Here is a 24,330-nt window from a genome sequence, read left to right on the forward strand (position 1 = left end):
CATTTAAATATCAATCTGTCATTTTTCAACGGTAATAATCATTATACTGTAAAAGTAGCGCAGACAACCAAATTAAACTGTGTGTGCAATATGCATACAGTATTTTTATTTCATTTTTTTTAATTTGGCAAAGGAATTCAATGACTGTTTGCTGGCCATAAAATCCTAATATTCTACCTGGATTATTTTTCCTCGAAGGCCTGCGTGTAGGTGATGGATAAAGTCATCTGCAGGTTTAACAGCATGAGTCATGCACCTCTCTTAATTATACACAATGGATATTACCTATTTAAGGTCTTCCAGGACAATGTTTAGTTCCTTTCCTTTTATATTGTAACAGGGCTTCCCAACTAAGTGACTCCGACTTGTGATTCAAATTTAAATCCCCATTTGTATCTACCTCTTCCTGTAGAATTATCCATACTTCTGTTTTTCACTACCAGAGTAATAAAAAGTGTTTTCAGTTTTATGTACTATAAAAAAAAAGCTCCAGGCAAGCATGGAAGGAGGTGTCTGAAACAAGAGTGCTAAAGGTCCTCATGTGCTGGCCTTTTCAACCTGGGGTTCACATGGACACTTCCAGCTTGGGAACAGAAGCCTCCACACCTGTCCAGCTCACCTGTCCAATGTGACACTCACATTAGAACACATGGTGGTAGCCACTAAGCCAACATTGAGATTTCGGGTTCTTTTGACACCATCGCTAACTTCCAGATTCCTTCTGCTTCAGGGAATGTGGGGAAAAAAAAAAACGACCTTGCACAGAGCAAACCTAGCTTGCATCTCCTTGCCACTACCTTCCTCCTCAAAGAAAAAAAAAACCTGTAATCACACAGGGAAAGATCAAACCACATTATGCCTCATTTCAGATTCTGTGTTTGACCCAGGATAAGAACTCTAGAGTGAAAGAGATGAGTGAGACCATGAGATAAATCTCAGCCCAGATCTGAGATTAGTGTAAGGCACACAGGGCAAGTCAAACCCAAGCCACTCATCCCAGCCATGGAAAGACAAGTGAGGGTGAAGCTTTGGTGAGGCTTCAAAAAGCTTCCATGCACCTGATAAAATTGCCTATGTGTTTGCATGACGTCAGCATGCATTTCCCAGAACCCATCTTGGAATAAACTGATAGAACACATACATTTTGGGCCAAGGGGGATTCATTCACAATGAACAACCGCTACACATGTTGCTCAAATGTGTTTTGAGAGGTTTTTTATTTTACAAAGAATAAATTTTACTAAAGAGGGGTGAACACAGGAAAATCAGCTGAATTACGAATCGTCCTTCTAATAGGACAAATTTGAATTTGTTCAAAAAAGGATTAGCCTTCCTTAGAACTCACAAAAGAATGAAAAGGGGTAAATAAAAGCCAAACAAATTTTGTTTGGGGAAAAAATTAACTTGTATTTTTATAAGTTTCATATTACAGAGGACTACGAGAAAATGAAAAGTAACTTTTGACAGTTATTTTTAAGGGGATAATGTTTTTGAATCCTTTCATCACACATTAATTTAACATAGATCCTCTAATTATGTGCACTATTTCTGCATTCTGCTTTTCTAGCAGTGTATTACGAATATCCAGTTCACATTTACAGGATACGTAAGCAGCATATAACATAGCATTACTATAACAAAGGGTAAAAGCACATGAAAAACATATTATAAACGCTCATTTCCTATTAAACTAATCAGAAGGAAAAATATTATTAGCATCAATTTTTTTATAGACTGTCTATTCACATTGCATTAAACAGTTTGGGAAATGCTTCCCTACATTTTTACACCTAAGGCACAATCATATATTCAATGTGACCAATGGACATAATCAATTAAATTCATCGCACAATTGGCAGTGACTAAAAGCAGTGGGTCAGACTGCTTTCAAAGGCCCTTGACACAAGAGTAAAAACTATCCTGAAAATGAAAATAAAAAAACTCATAAAATTCCACTCAAAAATTTCACCTTTTTAGTTTTCACTTGCTATCCATTAACTGTGCAAAAAAAGCATGAAAATGCATTGACTCCTTTCAGAATATTTAGCCCTGCCTGCTAATGAGGGATAACTACTTGGATGTACTGTAGAGAAATGTAAAAAAATGAAAAACAAAAATGTGCGCTGCAAAAAGCTTGCACTTCTAGTGCAAGACAGTTTGCACTACTCTTTAACGGCATTTTCACACTGTATAGATGATCAACCAGTTTGGCCGACAAATCAATTTAGTCTTTAATCTCCACCAACCAGCTGCATGTGTGAGGCCCTCATCCAAAACCATTTCCAGTTCACAGAGTGGGAGAGCTTTGGAAAAAAGTCTAGCCTGGCCCTACAAGATTTGAAATATTTTATGCATAATCAAAAAACTGTGATGGGCTGGCATTTCTTGCCCTATTGCCCATTGCTTGCAGGATAGTCTGTGGCTCCCCAGCGAACCTGAATTGGATGACAGAAAATGGATGGATGGATAATCAAATAACGCTTTAAAAGCTTTGCCATTTCTAATTAAATGCAACTATAACAAATCTGAAATTTCTTTCTTGTCATGTGCAGTTCAGCTAAACAGTTAACATGGACAAATCCTACTTACAAATCCTCGGCCTAGGCAGTTTAAGTCTAAGCTAGTGGGAACATAATCACCATGACTGGAGAAACCAGGGTCAATCGTAATGGACTGAGATACAAAGGAAATAAAAAATGCAGGAAATGGGATTCACTCTGTAAACAAATGACATACTGTATGGCTGAGGCATGAAATTGCAATGGAAATAACCATAATAATAAGAGTAATAAAATCAAGTCTTGAAAATGCCAAAAGCCTTGAGCACATCTCCCATTACTGTAAAACTGGGTCAGGCTGCTAATGGAGTTTTGCTTAATGCACAATACCACAAGCATCTTTTTAAATAATTAATTCCGTTCATTAAGAGAAGAAAGCTGGAATGTGATTAAAGAGTTTGTCACATCCTCAGCAACATGTTTACTTAAACTTCAAGTACTGAACTGACAGGACGACTAAGGTATACCTCGTTATCCACTCCACTAACGGCAGCCCCTTGGGTTTCTGCATTCCATTCAGATGAGCAGAAAAATACAATTGGTGATTAGGTTGGGAGAAGGTTTCATTATCCCATTCCATAATTATGTGGAAAATAGCATCTGCAGCAGACTGCTAAGTAGATACTACATACAAGATGAAATGAACTACCATAATCGGGAAACAATATCTGCCTCACTCTTCAGCTTTTTATAAAAGAAGAGAAGTACCTCCTTGAGTTTTCAAAGCTAACTGGCATGTTTTTTTTTTTATTAGAAACTTTGAAAGTCAAACGTTCATCTATTTTTCTAACATTTTCATCCAATACAGGATCGCAGGGGAACCAGAGTCTTATCTCAGCAAACAAATGGCTCAAGGCAGGATACACCCTGGACAGGACACAAGTCCATCCCAGGGCAAACACAGACACAAACACACATTCACACCAGGGCCAATTTTTCCCAGAAGCCACTTAATCTACCAGTATGGCTTTGGACTGTGGGAATTGAACACAGGTCCTCAGCACCGCGAGAGAACAATGTTAAACACTGTGCCGCCATGCTGTCTAAAAGCCAGTCCGTTTATTTTACTGTCATTGTTTTACGTGGAATTCCAACACAATTCTTGGCTTTTTCCATTGTCTGGTAAGCTCTAAAAGGTGTTTTAAATGCACAGCTTTAACCCAGAGGGATAACGGTCAGAGGGACCCAAACTCATACAATCTAGACAAAGGATGTGCCTGTTCAATGGTCTTCGAGTCCCAGATGATACACATGATCCCAGCTCATCCCACAAAAAGTGTAATGGGGCTCAAGTCTGACAAGCAGGGTGACAACAGTATAATTGTCACATTCTCATCTTGGAAGACCGCTGTTATACAAGCAGTGTAAGGACATGCTTTGCCCTGCTGGATATGCATACTTTCATTTTTAAAACACTTGGTGATATCCACCAGTAATTAACAAGTTACTTCATCACCTGCCCAAACAACGCTCCTACTAATCAGGGATTTTGTGCTTAAGAAACAAAGCCATTTCATTGTATCAGCCATGAATGATTAATATTGGTGCCTACAACATTTAACCACTACTCAAAATACAAATATTTTTCAAATAACACAAATTCTTTGAGCAATAAGTTTCTTTTGATCCTTAGTGTACAGTACAGTAAATATATATAGATCCATAGTGTATACATATAGACAGATAGTATGACATATTTGACTGCTGTGTATTTTTCCCCAGCAGCAAAGAAGAGCTAGCCCTAAAATTCTGTCATTGTATTTGTGAGACTTATAAAACAGTGAAATTATGGCACTGCTCTCTTTCAGTTTCAGGACCCTGGCTTCAGGCATCTGTGTGTAAAGTTGTTTCCTGCATATTAATACAAGGGTCTGATCATGGTGCTTTACTTTCCTCACACCTCTGAAAGGCTGACTGGATTGGATAAGCTATTCAAAATATTTTTTTCCTCTCTGGCCCCATAATGGACTAGCATCTATTCTATGGGAAGAGCATCTGATCTACTGTAGCTGGACTTGGGAGTCCATCTTGCCATGACCACCACTTGTAAAAACCAAGTTTTGATCATAGAACGACAGAGGTGGTTGAACACACTGCTATTCTATTTTAACCCTCCCTGGTTGGGTTTTATCCTTCCTTTGTTTCAACTAAATGCTCCATATTCTGTGCTGCTTTATGTAAATCTGCTAATAATGTATTATTGTGTGCAGCATAATTAAAACCATGCAAAGAAAATAATTGTGCTAAAATGTGGCAAAAGCTCTCAACAAAATCAAAATCCTTAAGTGTGCTTGTCTCAGAGGGATCTTAACACCATGGATAAAACCCAGACTCCAGTGTATTTTAGTCCCTGCAGGCTGATGCTCAACAGATTCGCATCTTATGGAATCTCACAGTGCTTACCGTAAATCTGTGAACCATTCTCCAGTGAATGGTTTTATTTCAAGAAACACTGAATAATTCAATAAAAGCTAAATTTCTCTCTCAAGCAGCTCTATTATTTCAATGAGTTGTGTTCCCAAAAGTTACTACAACTCTCAATCAGGGTACAGAATATTTTATTTCCACCCAGAGGATATACTGTACCTCCCCTCATCCCACACAGTGGGAATAGGAATAGAGGCTTCAGAGAAATAGTATATACATTATTAATACAGCATTACAAATTGCAAAATAAAGGAAAACAGTCTTCATATTACAAAACCATCAAACGTTAAACATATTCACTGGTCCAGATTCTCACTGTAAATGTCTACCCTGAACTGTAAAGGCCTTTGAATAGTCCTCAGTGTTATTTCCTGCAATTCCCACTAAACCTCATTAGAAGCACTTAAAGCACACTCACCTTCTGCTGATCCTAGGAGCAGAAGACAGGTATTGAGGAGATTCAAGAATTCACAGCCAGGGGCTTTAACAGAGGATTTACACAAAAACACCATCAAAACATACAGCAGTTAGGAGGCCTTTTATGTTTCATTTTGTGTTAAAGATACAGTACATGTCCTGAGAAGGATACACTACGCACTGACAAAATATAATGCCCAATACAAATCACATCTCTTCTGCAGTTTTGGATACCAAATTAAAAAAAAACACACAGATACCCAAGTCATGGCGCAGTTAAATGAACAAACTGCATGGCTTAAACGGAGTGATTATGGTGACATCCGGCAGCCCTAGAAGGTGGGCATTGAAACTTTAAAAAATAAAGTTGATTTCAACACTTATTTCAAACTTTGTTCACCCAGGAGTATTTGGGTAAACGAAACAAACTTAGATTTCAGCAGTTAACACAGAGAGCTTTAAATACAAACTGAATAGTTTGTCAGCCGATGATGCTTCATTCCCTACATTTCTAGGATTCTTCAGGCACCAGTTTAGCATTACATTAGTCACCTCGCGTACAGTGGATCACCAATCTAACTGCCCCAAAAGGCAGTTTCACTGTTGTTCTGTTATATTTGGTGGCAAAAACATGGGTTATCTGTTGAAAAAACATGCTGTATGGAAAAAATCTGTTCTGTTGTGAAGATGCATGTAGATCCCTCTTCTTGCATTGCAATCTTACAAGGCACAGATCCCAGAGACCTAAAAGACCCCTTTATCACCCCAAAGGACACTAATGCATACAGTACTTCTCAGCCACACCCTCCAAACATCAAAGCACAAACTATTTTAAAGCAAACATAATGCCTGGTAAAAATAACTCAGCCATATCCATCTCCTTCAATGGGACACCATCAGTCTTCATGTTTGTTACTCTACCAGATTTATTTAAGGTTGAGATTCTCTTTATAATTACTGTTAAGTAAAGTTATGAAGCAAAGTCACACTAAAAGCAAACATATTCTGAACCAAGGGGTGTGACTATCATTCCATTACTCATGCAACAGCCTATGGTTTGTTCCAACCAGGAACTAAATATAGAATTTTTGTTGGACATCCTGGAAGTCTTTGAGTCGGCATCAGCTTCCTTCTCAGTTGTCAGCTGCATAGACATATGACAAGAACTCTTTGAAGTTTCTCTTTTTTCCTTCTGTGAAGCTTTAATAAAAAGGCAACTCTGGCCTAGTTTAAAATATTGCTTCCCATTTCTTAAAAAAAATCATGAAGCAGAAGCACAGCACAAATCAAAATCCCTGAGTCATGCCACAATATTTTCATTCCAGGGGGAAAAATACTCCCATCAGCCAACTCCCCAATTCATTTTTTAAATGTTCCCCCATATCAAATAGTCTATATATTCTAAAAAAAGGGTTTAATATTCTTACACTTATTTGGTACACCATTTGGAACTCCTGAAAATGCTATTCACCAAAACAAAATGTGAGTCATCAAGCCTTTTTCACCACCCTCTCCTTTTGCTGTCACTCCACAGTGATAATCAGAGATACCACTGAGCTGACGGTCTGTACTGAGGCACCAGGAGGACAGGTGAAGACAAGGCTCTTCATCTTCAAAACAGGAGGAGGAAAATCTAATAATTAAAGGCTATTTGCAGTCTTGACTTAATGAGTTTAATCACCAGCTTTAAAATTCATACAGAGGCTTGATTGTTTTAATTTAGAGCAAGCCTGAAACAAAAAAACCAACACTTCCTACAGGACTGACAGAACCTTCTGAGTTCCCTCTAAAATATATATGAAATATAGCAAGCCAGCTTTCTTAATTATTTATTCCTAAACCCTTCATGACAGTGCACCATCAAATTAACCCTGCAATTAAAATGAAAAAAATCAATTTTGCAAAAGACAGCTTTGCAGAGAAATAATTAATAACACCTGTGAGGAAGAACGACTAAAGTTTTGTGCAAAGAAGAGCCGCCAGCACCTTCATTGTATTCTAATGAGGAGACAATTTTGCAGTAATCAGAGAAAACGTCCAGACATTTCAACACCGAGAGGAGGAATCTGGCAAGCTAACATCCTTACACGACAATGGGCTAGCACTTGTGTGCCCTGTTACAGGAAGATGCCGTATTGTCAGTAGAAACGTGAAGTGAGAAGTCTCACCTCCTGGCTGATTGTGCTTAGGGGATTAAAAAAAGGAAGTGAAGGCTGGCATTTTCAGAAGCAGAAGGTTCAGGACTGAAATCATAAGCCTACACCACATTTGAAAGCAATTTAAAACAGGCAGGCAATGCTGCATGTGGTCCTCTGTAGTATCCAGAGCAAATGTTAATAAACTTACACATACATTATAAAAAAAGGTTACCATCTCAATAGTTTGAAGGAAAGTCATCCAGGCAAGACATACAAGCAGTTGCACTGACATCTCTTATTTTTAGGTAATCACAAACATTGAATCCGTGATGCAACAATTTAACTATGTCCATACTGATACAACGAAAATGCAATGTTATAAAAGCAGCACACAAAAGTCAAAGAAGGAAGACAGAAGTTGCTGTGCATGATACATAATGGTGCTATGGTTAATTGTTTACTTGGGGAGGACGTTTTAAGTTGTAAGACGCATGATTATGAAAACATAGTAAGTACAAAACGCTAAATAGCTGCTGTGAAAATATTTATATATGAAGCCCCAGAAAATATTATTTTTCTGCAAAGGAGAAAAAGAGAAGAAGAAACAACAGACACACTTGCAGGTTAAGACAACCAGAGCACCAGTCCACAGAAATACAGGGCACACCTAAAGAGGTAGAGGGTGACCACTCCTGATAAAGAACATCATAGTTATTTGCAAGATGACATCTCTATAACTGTATATTACTGTATGGTACAGTAAATTCCAGATAAGACAACAATCAACCGGTAAAACCTCTTCCAGCTGTTTAAGATGAATGTAAAAACAACCTTCCGAATGTATATCCAAATGTTCATTTGATCCACATGTTCACTATGTCAAGGCAGTGAGTATGCTTATACCAAATTGTAATAAACATGGTAGTCATGACTTCACAAAGCACAAAGCACAAAGTTTCCTCACATGCATTTTTTTTCATACATCTACTATTATACTATATTTAAACAACTGAATTCAATATATAGCAATTGATAAAGCAATGCAATGTATTGTAGTGTTCAGCAGTATATTATGCTCTGATTGACTCTTAAATTAACACAATAAAAAAATCCCAAGAAAGTAATTAATGGGTTAATATGTCCAAAATACATTTAGCCTACCAGACACATTTCAATTGCACTAAAAGAATGACACTGTTACCCAGAGGACTACCTTCAATTAAAGGAACAAAAGAAATCCAGGAAACTACTGACTAGATCAGCTATTTTTGCCTACATGCCATCTGTGCCATTTCAATTTTACACAAAGTCAAGATTGACTTTTTATCAAAGACACAGAGGAAAGAGTCTCTAGAAGATCAGCACTTCTGAATACATACACTATGTTCACATCATGACAGTGACCCAAAATCGCCCCCAACCATCGTTTCGAAAGAAGAATGGCATTCAGTAAAATTAGCTTTAGCAGATTAACTAAAAAGGCTTCAACACTGGTTCCAGGAATGCACTCAAATTTGAACAAGACAGTGATTGGTCACTTTGTTAGATGTCTTTTTTTATTAATGGGGAAACGTCTGTAAGAGATTGAGAATAACTGTGTCCATAATAGGATTTGCATTGATTTTTCATTAATGTTTGTTTAAGCAAACTGATTCGCTGGATACGATGAGATAGATCTAATACGCCATTAGAAAAATAATTTATGATACAACTTCAGCTATCCAGTTACTGATACCCGATAAAAACATGATACCCAAGACGCGTTAAATAGTTACTGGGCTAACCCCAAAAATCCACAAATCTAAAGTCTGCGATATTGGACATTGGTTTTCAAAACACACGGCAATCCACTTTATGACAAAAAAGAATATGGATAAAAAAGAAGGACAGAGATGTTTCTGGAGATGCCATCTCAACATCCTGCAGTTAAAGAAAAGTGCACAGCAGATCCACCACAGCAACCAAGGTTGCATTTTATTATTGCCATTTACATCCAAGAAAAAATAAAGAACAAAAAAAACTAACAGTAACAGAAAAAAGCCCACAGGTCCCATTTTACCACCTGCAGTAATACAGAATGCCTGCTGGGATACTTAACATGTACTTTCCAGATACCAACATGAGTGCTGTAATCAAAGGTAGATGGATTGAACTAATTAGCTTTTACTGCAGCGTTCAGTTTAACAGTGGTGGATGCCAGTGAAGAGGCCCTTTGCTAAAAACTGTTCACTCAGAAAAAGAAAACATGACACTCCAGACAACCATTTCCCAAACAGTTCTTCAGTATGTATCTCAGGATCACCGAAGATTACCAGTCCATCTTCCAAAACCATATGATCACTGCAATTATATTTGCAAATGTACCACACTGTACCTGTACCCTGGTTTATTGACCAGGATAATCTTTTTCACCAATGAATCTTCAGTAAACTTCAATGGGATGTTTGTTACGAATCAGTATAGTTTAATTAACAATATTGACTGCAGTTCATGAACTTCAGAAACAAGGTATCTGACAAGATGCAGTACTGTATTCAGCCTTGTTAATAAAATGTTGGCTGCTCAGACTTTACTTTTAACAGCTTCATCCAGAGAATAGTACTTTTAAAAGTACTTGCTTTTTCTTGCTTTGAAAGATGCTTTGACAAGATAAAACAAAGGTGAAAGTGCCAGAGTATGCTTCTTTATTATGCATTTCTGTTTAGGTTAAGCATATATATCATACAGTACGTGATTGGCAAAGGTGCTCAATGTCTGAGCACCACACAGAATATTATTATACACTTGTATGGCAGGAGTCTTTAGACCCTGACTGTAAATTATTCAGAGCTGCACATTACCTATGATTTAGAATTGCATTAAGAGACATTTCAAATGTTGTTAGGTGGGTAGTTTGGGAATTACCTTTCCACTCGAAAAGTTAATTACCCTTATTTATGACCTAGTTTCCATTATCATGGATTTCCTATGGGCTCAAATTAACCTGTAAAGCAGAACTTGATGGCATTTCAGGTGACTAGTGCTGGCTGCATGCTGGAGTTTTATTTACTTCTTATTAATGAGAAAAGTCTTCAAACACTGAGTAAGTATAAGCCTTGTGCTAACAGAAATACCCAGCAGCTTTCACTTTTGAAGATGGCGGCCATGCCTGTGAACAGACTTCAGTGAACTGTTACCACGTAGGAAAACTGTACCAATACCCTGACCCCACAGCTCCATAGATCATTATCTTGGTTTTCTTATTTCTTTCCATGTGTTCCCATTTTGCCACTCATCATTTCCTTTCAGAGTCTTCAGAAATTCATCATGTTTCTTTTCACCAATCATTTCTGTATCCAGTTATTACTGTTCTCATCTCCACCACACTAGTAGACTACAGTATCCCACAGCGTGTAGATATTATTCTGTCATTAATCTAGTAGTTTCAGCTGACCAGCCACTAGAGTTTGTTAGAGTTTCTATTGTTTGTAAATAGGTTCACATGTGGTGCATGATTTGATTAATTTTTGAAGGACTGAGAGACGCAGTTTCTCTTTTATTTTTATTTAGATTAGCTTGTTATATATAGGGACACACAGTGGTAGCTGGTGTTGGGTTGTTTAGGGTAGGTCTGTGTTTTGTATATGTTGAAGAACTTTGTTAAAAGCCTCCTTGCACTGCATTTTGCTGTGCATTGTGTTTTTGCATGTGCCGAGACCTCACAAGACACCTGCCTGTCACATGATCTTCTACCAGGATACTGCTTTATCTATTTGAATCTTAAGATATTGATTTGTTTGATTCCAATATATATTCAACCGTCAATACTCTCTCATTGACATGTGAGACTAAAAAAAAGAAAAATGCATTGATATTTTTAAGTAAAGGTAAGCTTCAAGACATGGACCAAGGTATTGAATTTCTTATACTAATCAATATTTCTAAGAAAATGCTCTACAAGATTATGACCCAGAAATAAACTCAATTAAAAATTGAAGGTCTTAGCACAGGCTACCTCTGTTTTGCAGGAGTATACAGATCAAGGAATTCACAAAAGCTCTCTGTGCCCAATGTAAATCTATTCAACTGGCAGATGTGCCCATTTAACACCAGAAATAAAAATCAATACCAATGCTCTAAAAGCCAAAAGTAAAAAAGGAGAAAGGACAGTAATTCTCGGGCTTCTATGCATCTATAACACAGAGACTTACTGGAAAATGACAGTTACAGAAAATTACAGAATCCAAAACCTTAGTATTGCAAGACACATGCATAGCATTCAGTAGATAAAACCACTTCTTGCACATTTTAAGAAACAGAGAGAAAAACCATAACCAACAAAGAATAAAGATCATTTTGTGAAAAGCTGCGTAATACAAGGGCCATATAACAAATTAAAACAGGACTTTCAAAATTCAGCATTCATTTATAAATTATATAAAGGCTGAATTTGTTGGCAGTTATAACAATTCACAATCCGTACAGCACAGTACTGTGTGTACTATCTGAACTCATGAAGTATTCATTGAGACACATACCAACAAAAGATTTATCTAATATAAATATAGCTGAAAATGTTTCATCACATACTGCTACAGTAACACTCAATCGCCGATCATAAAGCTTCATAACATCTGTCCACTGAGGTCAGAAACGTATTTGTGGTTTTTAAGATGAGCAATAAAACCACAAAATTTGTTCTTATTGGCAGTTTGAAAGCAAACATCCCGAGATAGCTCCAGTACTCTGTTGTATTCCATATTATACACTACATATTGTAGTCTGAGCTTTAATTTTTTAATGACAATTTATTCTATTTGTGTCAGGAAAACAGACAGTAAAAGCCCAAGTACCAGAAAAGAACATCTGTGTGGAAAAGGTTCCATTTAGACAGTCTCGAATAATGATTAATGCAGAATTGGAAAGGATGAAACTAAGACACCTAATTATAGTGAGTTGAATTATGAAGTAGGCGTAAAAAATAACTTGTTTTCTATCTTCCAGATGTGCTACTTACTGCTGTAATGTACATTGAAAAAAACAAACCAAAGCAAGTTATCAGAAATTAGGTTAATCCTTCGGAGATTTTTTGTGAAAAGTCTGAATTTGTTCTTTGTTTTTTCTTAATCGGCTTTAAAACACTCCCTTCAGCATCTAAATCTCAGTCTTAACGCAGTCCAGTAAAACAGGACAGCTAACAGGTCACATATCTGATGCAGCAAAGACCTGAAAATGTTCACAGTGAATGTGTCACCTCTGTATTTACACACAGAAATTCTCAACAGTATTTGCCCCTTTTTCCAAAGAAATATGAAAAGGTCTCCTAATCACCCAGAAATCAAAACTCTGCAGTAAAAGATTTTCATCATATATTAAGATATTCAATCTTGAAACTAAAATCTAAATAAAGAACACTTATTCTGTAGTGCATGTTACAGGATTCAGCCTTGACTCAAACAGGCCAGTAAACAACCAACCAAAACACAATCCCTTGAGATTTTTGCCTGGGTTAGTGTATTAGTGCATCAGTAAACAAATAAGGTAAAACATAAGGTAACAAATATTAAGGAGTTTAAAAATAACATTTGGAAAAATTGAAAGGTTTCGGCTCTCTGAGCTTCCTTCACCTCAAGTTTATCTTCTCCTTATTTAAATACCAAAGTGCTCATCTCATCCCACAGGACAGCCACCACACTCCGAATCTCTTATTTTCATGGCACTTTGATGCTGAGTGTCAACTTCCAAAAATTATTTTTCGGAGTAACTAGAAGAAACTGATAAGTTCGTCTCCCACGCGAGAAAAAAAAAGCTTCTTCTAAACACATAGTAAGTGGGATATTGGCATAATTTTCTTTTAAAGCACCATGAATCATCTATGAAAACTCCTCTGAACAGAATGAACTTGGCTATAGTACATTTCCTTTAACTATTTCCAGGCTATGAAAAGGAAGAAGAGTTCCCATCAGCAAAACTAAGTGATGTGTAATATAGCTTTTCACTATGGAGTTTTTCATCTTTTTTTCCCTGGTAACTCTCTAATAAGAAGACAATCAAAGACTGTCTCATCTAACTACGAATGACTACACCACAGAGGTAAATATTTTAGCCTTAGAATTATTTTTTTTAATCCTTAAGCACAAAGACAATGGTTTCAGAATAATATTTTCTGTATTTTCTACTGGATTTCCATGGACACATGTGAACCAGCCCCTTTTGGTCTGGTAATGCCCCCAAAAAATGTTGAATCTGAAGGACAATCATCAGTCTGAAATTAGGAAGATCAGCCATATTTATTTTTCATTAAAAACATAACACTGAAATGATTGTAATCTTTCACGTTTGAAAACTTGTTCCCTTAAACAAAGATGATGCAGCAGCTATTTTGTCCGTAAAGGTCTTTATATATGTTTATGGCAAGCAGTGTCCAATCCAGAGTAGTATTTAACATTACAAGACACTATGCTTTAGAAATAATATAATTAACATCCAAAAATAAGAGGTCTATACTTATACTAAAAATGGCTGCTTTTTGTCACAAAGACATTCCTTCATGGGTGGGAACCAAATTCTGTCGTTGCATTCATAAAAGTGTTCACAGTTTCTTAGGGATACAATTTAACAACACTACTCTTTCTTATTACGCACTGTAGAAAAATGTTTCCAGTTAGGGCAACACTGCTTAGAAGAGGGAATTCTTGACATGATTTAACCACTTTAGCACCAGCTAATGCTGGTAAAGGACAACACTGCAGTTTTCAGCCAGGTCTAAAAGATGTAAAAGACATCGGTAAACATGATAAAGTTTTCCTTTCCCCAAGTATTTTTAAAAGTTTTAGTAAAATGAGTTTCAATTTAGTGGGCCATTCTTTTGACATGGGATTGGTTCAGACACTCTCTGAATATTCTATGCAAACATCCCCTTAAGCCAAGTTTAATTAAAATACATCAAATCTTTATGGAAGAGGAACTGTAACTGTTAGATTTCTAGCCAAAGTGTCAGTTTTAGACTGAAAGGTTAAGTAAGATTTTGACAGGTTCAGGCAAATCAGCATTATTCTATGTTCATATTTGCAGGTTTCTGATGGCCTAGGGCTATTCCGTACGTTTTCAGAGGGAAGCTTACATGCAAACGCGCAAATGTATTACTGACACAAACAGTCAAGCCACTCAGCATTCACATATAATGTTATTTGAAATGCTCACAAGAGACATTATTTGAATGTGCAAAAGTGGAAACATCCTGCAAGTACAGATAATCATTTTTTTCTTTATGAAATAATAAGTTTAACTGATTACAGTACATACAACACTTAAATGCTAGTAAAACTGAGTGGATGGTCCAGGATTCCCTTTTAAAGCTGCCAGGTTGTGCAGTGCTCATTCTATTCATTTAAATTTAGTGTCAAAATAAGACAGTGAGACAGCACTTTCTAATTACGTACTATGTCATGTAAGTATGGAAGGGATCTATGGTCCATAGATAAAATTAAAAAAACATCAATATCTATATAAACTAGACTAATCAAGACTAGCTCAAGCACAGTACAGTAAAATTCATAACTCGGATTAAGATTGAATACAGATTTAAGATTTTTTATTTTAGGAAAAAGTTTGTGAATTACATTATGTTAATGTATTGTTTAAAACAAATGAGGCAAATGTACCTACGCGGATGATATGACGGCAGCCAAAGTGCGCTAGTATACCCACCACACATCAGATATCAGCGGGGAAAAACACAGTAATGAAGCCAATTCGTAGATGGGGATTATTACAAAGCTAAAGGCCAGGGGGAAATCTGCCCAGGACATTGGGGTTAACATCACTACTCTTTCTGAGGAAGACCCTGGGATTTTTAATGACCGCAGAGAGTCAGTGTCTCTGTTTTACATCTCATCCAAAGGTCAGCACATTCCAAAAAAAGACTGGCTATACTTTCAGTAGCAGACAAATGAAAAGGCAGCAGATATCAAACAATTGTAAAAGAAAGCAAAGTGAAACACTTTTTTTTCCCCAAAGCATCTGTTTTCACAGGCAAGACAAATAAGACATGGCAGGGTGGCCTACAAACTGCATCACATATAAGAATAAGAATCTGATGAAAGAATGGTACAGCATACAGAACATCGCAAAACATACTTCAGAAGTCGAGAAGGAAGGTTATATGAATTGAAAAAACATAAAATTTACACATGCCCACCTAGCTTATTTGGTTGTTACTACCTGTAGCTTAAAAGATCTTATCCAGCCATTTCTTGAAAAAAGCCTCGGTATCATCTTCAAACAACTTCACTATTAAAGACTTAAAAATGAACATTTTATATCCTGTCAGTGTAGGACATTCCTTTAACCCTGAAAGTGTTATCTGGAAGCTCCTCTCCAGACTGATCTAATATTTTTAATTAGAAGTGTGACCAACATTATACCTCCACATTCTAAGTCTTCCTAGTGCTTTGTACATTTGAACATTCCTTGAATACATTTCCCACTTTTGATAACATATCCTAGTATTCTGTTTGCCTTTCTTATTGCACATTGTCTACAACATGGAAATGATGTGCCAACAAACACCTTTGACTTCATATAACAATACGTTTCAAAATCAGTTTTTCTGTGCTTCACATTCTAAAACACAGGGCAAGGTACCAAATTAAGCAAAATGTGTTATTAAAAAGCTATCAAAATTAAATTAACAGCAATATTCCCACCAAGGACCTCAATTACACCACTAAAAATGAGATTTTTATTGTCCCTCTTTCCCCAAGATCTGACAACAATTAATAGAAATAAAATCTAACTTTTATATCATATATTGCAAACAAACTCAGATAAACTTTGGAAGCAACATAAAATGTCAAAAAGTGCTGTAATCGTCTGTGGCCACAACACATACAGTACTTTTAAGTGTGGTGACTTACCGCAGTCTTGCACACTGAAAACATGAAGTTCGAGGGGTGACCAAAGGGGTCATATGTTGTTCTTTCAATAAAAATAATTAATAGTGCTCCTGTAATGAATTCCATAACAACTGCAAGCAATTTGCAGTAAGAGATGTGGTCCATTTTAAAAATATCAACAGTGGCTCCTAACCAGCTCAAGCTTTAATGGAGAGACTTTGCTCAGCCTTTGATAAATCTGTAGAACTCCACTTCTTTGTCCCTCTGACAGGAAACAATGTTCCATTGTTTTTCATCTGTCAGCATTTTAGCATCTCTCTCCTTCCACAGTGTTTTTAAACTCTGATGTACACAATTCATTGTTCCCTCTGTCAAATCAGCAATTGTCTTGGATAAACTCTTTCTGCTTCGGCAAAGCCTAAACCTAGATAAACAGGTGCTTTGTTAAATTGCCTGTTGCAAAAACTCATTAAACTGGTGTTGGTTTGAAGAAATATAGTTTTCCGTTCACTTACTGGTATCATTACCTAGGGACCTGCCCCATTAAAATAAGCAGCCTGTACACAAGTGCTGCTTAGGGCAAATATGTATGCAAATGAACAAAAAGTATCTGGTAGCTTGACATTGGATATCATATAAAGCTGGATGTTGAATCTAATGTGCAGTAGGCTGACATTTTTACCATAGGCACAGAAGAGTCTAGGATAGCTAGTCGATTCCAGTGTTATAGCAGGACTCTATACTACATTATAGTGTTCATATCCGAGTGTACAGTTTACTAGTTTCCAATATCCATTCAAATGCTCACAGTTATAACGAAAGACAACTGCAAATTTCATTGTAGGGTTTGCATTATCGTTCTTTGTCTGGTTTCCCCCAGCCACCACCCATCAGCCTTGTAAGAGTTTAAAGGCCATTAATTATTTTATATACAGTTAGTGCTCTATAACTGTACTGCAACCCAATCTAAGCCTATACATTCTAAATTACAGTCCTGTTTTATAATTGCTGAGTTCTTGATTTTTCCTGTTTTTCACATTAAGGGATTTTTTTGCAGTGAAAAAAACACAGATGGAAGAGAGGGGTATAAACGAACAAACAATATATTAATAGAGACTTAGCCCTTAAAGAAATTAATATTTAACGCTTCAACAAAACAGATTCTCCTTCAGGTTAACACATTTTACAGCCAAGTATATTTTCTTGCATTTCAGATTTTCAAAGCAAACCTAAACCACCTAAGTGGATTTTTCCATTTACAAAGCAAGTCTTTTTTCCTCTGCTGCCAGAGTTGACCATTTAGAACTCCATTTCAAGGCATTTTAAAGAAACCCAAGAGATAAATGGCCTGGTTGGGTTCATCTGCTAGCCTGGCCATTAACCGTTTTTTGCACCATCATCAAATGAAAAAGGTTTTGCATCCACTGGTCAAATTGGACTCAAACTGATTAAAAGAGAGTACCGATAAATGAGCAAGACATCAAAAGTAAATACAAATGTTAAAGCACAAAAGCAATACTGAAAGCTAAAATTAAAATTAGTTTAATGAGTAAACATTGGCTTATTGCAGTCTCTCCTTGCCCATTAAATTTACTGTTTGTAGATTAAAAGGTCAGTTGCTATTTTTAAGATTGTAAAGAATGTTATAATCTTTGTTTAGAAATTATCAGAATTAAGAATAAATTCCAAATACTAAGATGGCTGTGATGAAGTGAGTGAAGTCTCCGTTGACATCAAACACTGTTTGCTCATTAAAACCAAACTATTCAGCACCAGCCCTGTCCTCTGGCATTAACCGATATAACCCTGGGCAAAAAAATCACAGAAGCTGTTAAACAACTGGCCAGCCTCTGCGTCTCAAGAAGGTATTCAACAGTACTGTACAAACACATTTGCTAGAACCGCATCATTAAAATATATTTGAGCAAACAAACATTTGGCTAAAATAGACAAGGCCCTACCTCAGGTAGAATGTGATACGTGCGCTTCATCGCTTTAGGTAAGAGCAGCATACCTTCCCTAACACACAATGGAAACCAAAACTCAAACAGAATGCACCCCTGAGAGTTCAGCATTATTCTGAATATAAAAATTTCTACTTATCTAAATCTCTACTGTTCTGTCAATAAGAAGGTATGGTATAGTACAATTATTATTTTCCCCCCACCTCTATCAAGTGTATGGCTGTTCTCTCTGGAGAACAAATTACAGCTGTTCAACAGTAGTCACTTTTATGTTTGCTAGTGCTCCAGTCCTAAAACTCAGTTTTCCTCTAGAAGGTTGCTTCTTCAAGTATAGTATTAACTTATTTAGTGTCTTTTTATAGAGAAAATGTGCCACAAATGTGGCAAAACAAAACAAATAAACTATCTCATCATGCATCACATGTAGTTAATTGAACTGTTATATAATAAGGCTTCCCAAAGCACCTCTCCTACATAAGTTTCCTGTGTGTGCATGCCAAAATATCCATAGAGAACACACATTTCTTTTTGATCTTTACATGCTTTGTCACACAGCATAATATGATTCAGTTCACACATGGATAGCAGAAAAGCTCTTTGTAAATGGAGATGATTTGTTAATAGGAGTTCCAGAAGGCCACAGAAAATTGGAACTAATGGTTCTTGATCATCACCTGAAAGCAGATAAAGCTTCCCCCAGTTATTAAAAAATCATACATGTATTCTTATTTAACTAAGAAATCTCACTTATTTATTGTGATGTATTTTCAAGGGAGATCAGGATGGAAGGAGGCAGAGGAGAGGTGCAGGAAATCAATTTATAACATAATTAGATACCTTTATTTAAGCCATAATTTATGTGCTTGGATTTGGTCATAAGAGTCAACACATGAAGGCTTATACATTTGCAATATCCCAGGCTCAAGACATCTTAAATCTAGTATGAAGGTTGTGACAAAGCATGTACTGTAAATTACTGAACATGTAACAAAAGAGTTTGTGGTCTGACGAGACATTTTTAATCAAAATGAAAACCATTAAGCCTGACACAAGCACAAGACCGCATATTACCCAGTCAGCACCATCCCAAGTGTCAAGAAAAATGGTGGCAGCATCACGTTACGGGAATGGTTCCCATCAATGGGGATAGAATCTGAGAGGATAACAGTTATGTCAGCCAAGAATCTAAATCTGGGTAAAAACAAATCACATTTCAGCAGGACAGGGTGACAAAAGTGTTTTGACAATAAGCAAATGTCCTTGAGTGACCCAGTCAACATTCCGATTTGAACCCACTATGAAATTTATGGCAAGATGTAAAAGATCGATCCGCAATAAATTCCAGTCAGAACTGGAACACTTTTTTTCCCCCAGGAGGTATGGGCAAAAATTACATCATCCTACTGAGCACAGCTGGTTGAGACCTATCCAAAATAACAACGGCAGCAATTGCTGCCAAAGGTGCTTCCACCAAGCACTGACTTAAGGAACCCATTAGATCAGTTCTAATGTATATATTTTCATTGCAGGTTTTATTTAATAGAGGTGAAAGTATGTTCAAGCCACTATATATGCTAGTTTAAAGTGTACTGCGGCTCTTTAAAGGCATTCATAAAACTATTATTGTTAATCAACACACCTCCTGGTTTTCATTATCATAATTACCTTACTTTAATATATTACCTTATATTGATATTAAAGCATTAACAGTTCCCTGATTGGAATATTTGTAAGCTTTTTTTTGCTCCTCAAAAGTTTGGGATTTCATTTTACTTGAGATGAAGTAGTTGAAAGGCAACCTTTCAACTCCAACACGTTTAGGAGCTGAAAACTGTCAAACAGTTCAATTTAATCCTATTATTAAGTCAGGCGGGTGTTCAACTGTGTGACTGACAGCTTGATTGGAACAAAACCTAACAGGTATATAGATCCAGGAGAAGGACTTCGAACCACTGCCCCAGTGAACACCCAAGAAAACCCAAAACTGGAACAGTCATTCTGCAAACCCAACTGAATTCCAGCACCCGACTGAGGTCTGAGCCCAAAACGTTAACCAAACGTATGAGCTGAACAGGATGTGGAACCATATCTAAAGATGAAAATGAAAAGCCACTGGAGTCCTCATCCTCCCACCTTTTCTGACACTCCTTTCCACATTTGACTTTATTTACAAACTCATGCGCCAACTGTAAGAAGGTCTCCCATTTTCCACATCTGTGCCAAGCCTGTCAGCAAATCTGAAAGTAGATAAATTCTGCAAACTAACCATTTTTGTTGTAAAAAAAAAACTGCCTCTTTGTATAACTTGAAACCTGTCAACAGACTGAGTAAACACAACAAACCTAAACAATGTAAAGAAACATGAAGGACACAAGCAGGCAAACATGAAAAAGAGATGACAGCAGCTTGAAGCCACAATGCACAGTGAGAGGCAGCTGCAATTAAAAAAAGCACAACCACAGCCAGTCTTCACAAAAGCCAATACTGCACTACAGCATGATTTTTTTTCAAAAGCAATCATTTAGAAATCCAATAATGACAAATTAAAAATCAATCAGCATCTGCTTAGCAAAAAGAAAGGCGATTTTCTATTTAGTCCCCAGATGAAGGGGGACATGCTGGTGATGAGTGTCTCTGCCATAGCCTACAAAGACAGATGCAGGCAGCATGTGTTACTGAATGACCTACAACAACATAAATAGACACCTTAAAAAAAGAATGCTTCGCCAATTCTTTAAAACACAAGCGATTCTGGTAAATACGCGTGTTTCCCTACATAGAGGGAACACTGTGGTGTCTGTAAAATCATTTTTATTAACATTAATAATTGTGTCAATTTATAGACATAGACTCATATCCGACCATATCTCAAATGTTCTATAACTCAGTCACAAAAACAAAGAAAGCACATCTAACCACAATGACTACTCACTAATCTACAGAGAGATAAGTTTCACTTTGTTAAATCTGTACTTTTAATTGTTTTCATGTTCCTTTTTTACACAGTTTATAGTTAAAATACAACTTTTTCAAAACAATGTGAAGAAAACTTAATAGTAGTTAATTGCACTTATATGGCACTTCTCATTCCAATATTCCGAGATTGCAACATATTGCAATACTCCGAGATTCCATAAGATATGAAAGCACTTTACACATATACAAAAAGAGGGGACCCACTTCATCTATTACTGAAGTGCAGCACCCAGCAGCCATTATGTGCCAGCAGGTAGAGAAGTGACCATTTGCTTCACCAATTCAATTAAAGGGGAACTTAATTAGAGAGGCCAGGTCATTAAAGCCCAGCGTAGAATTTAGCCTGGATACCCTGGTTAACACCTTTACTCTTTCAAAAAGCCCCATGGTATCTTTAATTACCAAACAGCCAGCATTCCAGTTTAACATCTCATTTAAAGGACAGCACCTCTTACACTACAGTGTTTCCTATCACCACCATAATGGGGCTCTGTGTAGCTTTTGACATCTCAGGAGATGAGGCCGAGATGCACAAGTATTACTTGATAATTGTGAAGCTGATGCCCTGGCTTCCATCAAGAAATGGCTGGATGAGATCCTTGGATCAATAAACTACTAACTACCAAATGGGCTTCAAGGGCCAAATTGTTCCTCTCATTTTCTATGCATAATGACTTTCACCACAAAAAGCTTCTAAAACTACTTCCCAAAAGCAAACAGCACCGTCATATAAAATTTTATCCAAGGAAAAAAAAGCATGCTAATGTAATTCCTGGCGACAGATTGTTAAGAGCACTTTTATCCACCTATTTTATTTTTTCTGGATTATGTAATGTAAGCAAAAAGAACAGTACAGATGCAAAAAAATCAAATAAGCAATTCTGGTAAAATGTTTAAGGTATGAACTACTTTTATAGCTGCTTCATTTAGAGGAAGTGAAGAGGGAATTGTTTATTTTCGTCAGTGATTCCATCTCAATGTCAGATCTTGTTTGCTTTCTTGTTCCTAAAAAAAACTATAACACTGTGCCGCAGGGGTGAGATCACTTTAAATCAGTTCCCTTTCAAAAGTCTATACACACACATATATAAAGTCGAAGACAGCAGTATTGCAGTATCGTATATTAGATGCTGGTGCATCAAAGGGAACGGGATTAGGTAGCCATCCTTGTAGGCTTGCAGCCAAATCAATTCACGAGTACAGCGCTTAAAAATCAATCTACGATAGTTTCGGCTTTTGTAACAAATGACAGAGCAAAAATCCAGCGCGGAATTAACCTTTAAATCTGTAAACATCAAACCCACTGTCCAGTAGCTCTGTTAGACTACAAAGCTTAAAGAAAAGATGTCTGTTTCTTTCCTTATTAATACTTATTTCTGTGCTGTATATACATCCTATTTAATATGCCAGGGTTAACCCAGGACAAAATTGGATTACGCATTTTGTTTTCCACTGCCGAAGTTCCTTGGGTATTTGATTCACAAGATTCATATTAAAAAATAAAATTGGCACTTTTAAAAATAGTTTTTTTTTATTTCTACTGCATTTGAATCAATGTATATTGTAATGATACAATATAATGTGTTGTGTATTTTATTACCCGCTCTGCATAAGGGCGTCTGCTAAACAAAAACAATATTGGGTCTATAGGAAACAATACAACGAAACTTTTCAAACGTGCTAACACTAGCAACACTACACAGGGCAACTCAGTAGTAGCAAAAAACTGACAGAAAGCATGAATTAAATTAAGAGGATGGTAATGTTTTAATTGGCTATGTTACTGTTTTTATCTAAATACTATTGTTTTTTTCTCGGTACATACAGTATAGTAAACTGAAAACGATCACGCAGAAACGTAGTAATCTATACTGGAGCTTTTGAGCTTTTCAATGGACGAAAGCAAATAACAGTGTATTAATAATTAAACGATCTAAACTCTTGGTGTATACCTTTTTCCGACATTACATTGAGAAATGATTTAAAAGCTTCGGGAAAATCTAAACAGACTATTTTCTAGTAAGGCCCAGAGCAGGATACAGTGTTGCAACTAGGCGCGCCTCTGACAATTCCCAATCCCTAATTTATTTACAAAGAAAGAGACAGCACTGCTTTGCATGCACCCATAACCATGTAAATCCAACCACAGAACCTGTTATCTCTGACAAGAATTCGATATAACTGAGACTTGCATTGGAACTATTGAGGAACAGCTCATCAGATACCACACAATTGTCAGGCCTCTGCGAGGATATTGGGAAAACTCGGGATTCGACACAGCTAAAATATATAGGCTCCATAATCACTATTCTTCCCCCAAACTTGTGCAATCGGATACTGCTGTGGATTAAATGGAAGTTTCGCTCTTACTTACCCACGCCGTATTTTTCCTTTTTCGTAGGAACCCAGCGAGACATTTTCTCAAACTACAGAAACTTTTTTAGTTGTTAGAACAACTTTCTTGTTTAAGTTTCTCAGATGATGATTTTTACCCCTTGCCTTTTACTATTTGTGCCGAAAGCCACACCGAGCCGCCATTTTCCACCAGTAGCAGGGAGAGCAGCAGTAGGCAGGATGAGAAAATAAGTTTTTGTCATGTGGTGAAAGCGTCACTATAAAAACTTTCGCATGTCAAAATCCACTCTTTTAAAATAAGCGCCATTAAAACTAATGAATTACGCGTTATTTTTACTTTCTTTATGGTGTTCAATTTGTGTTTGTGATTACATTATTGTTGTTATCTTACAATATAAAATTGACTGCTGTGATTGATAAATTACATTGGTTAGCTATAACAGAATGAAAGCATCAGGATAACGTTTTATCATGATATCGTTATGAGGGATAACAATAACTTAAGTAAAAAATATGAACTTCAAACACCTATATTTTTTTTCCAAACAACTAGTCATAAACACAGGAAACTGAATCATACTGAAACAATTATGTAAACCATCAGTATTACATGTACCTA

General features: G+C 36.6%; 1 protein-coding gene across 4 annotated transcripts in view; it reads right to left on the bottom strand.

Annotated features, from left to right (window-relative positions):
- The window catches only part of dock1 (dedicator of cytokinesis 1), a 292,059-nt gene extending 268,145 nt beyond the window's left edge, over nt 1–23,914 (bottom strand). For all 4 annotated transcript variants that reach the window (XM_015346833.2, XM_015346832.2, XM_015346831.2 and 1 more), the window contains exon 1: nt 23,731–23,914. In XM_015346833.2, the coding sequence (XP_015202319.1) occupies nt 23,731–23,773 (43 nt within the window). In that variant the 5' untranslated portion in view covers nt 23,774–23,914. The remainder of the gene's footprint in view (nt 1–23,730) is intronic.
- Nucleotides 23,915–24,330: the final 416 nt, after the last annotated feature.

The sequence above is a fragment of the Lepisosteus oculatus genome, chromosome 4 (assembly GCF_040954835.1).
Source record: "Lepisosteus oculatus isolate fLepOcu1 chromosome 4, fLepOcu1.hap2, whole genome shotgun sequence".
Classification (NCBI taxonomy): Eukaryota; Metazoa; Chordata; class Actinopteri; order Semionotiformes; family Lepisosteidae; genus Lepisosteus; species Lepisosteus oculatus.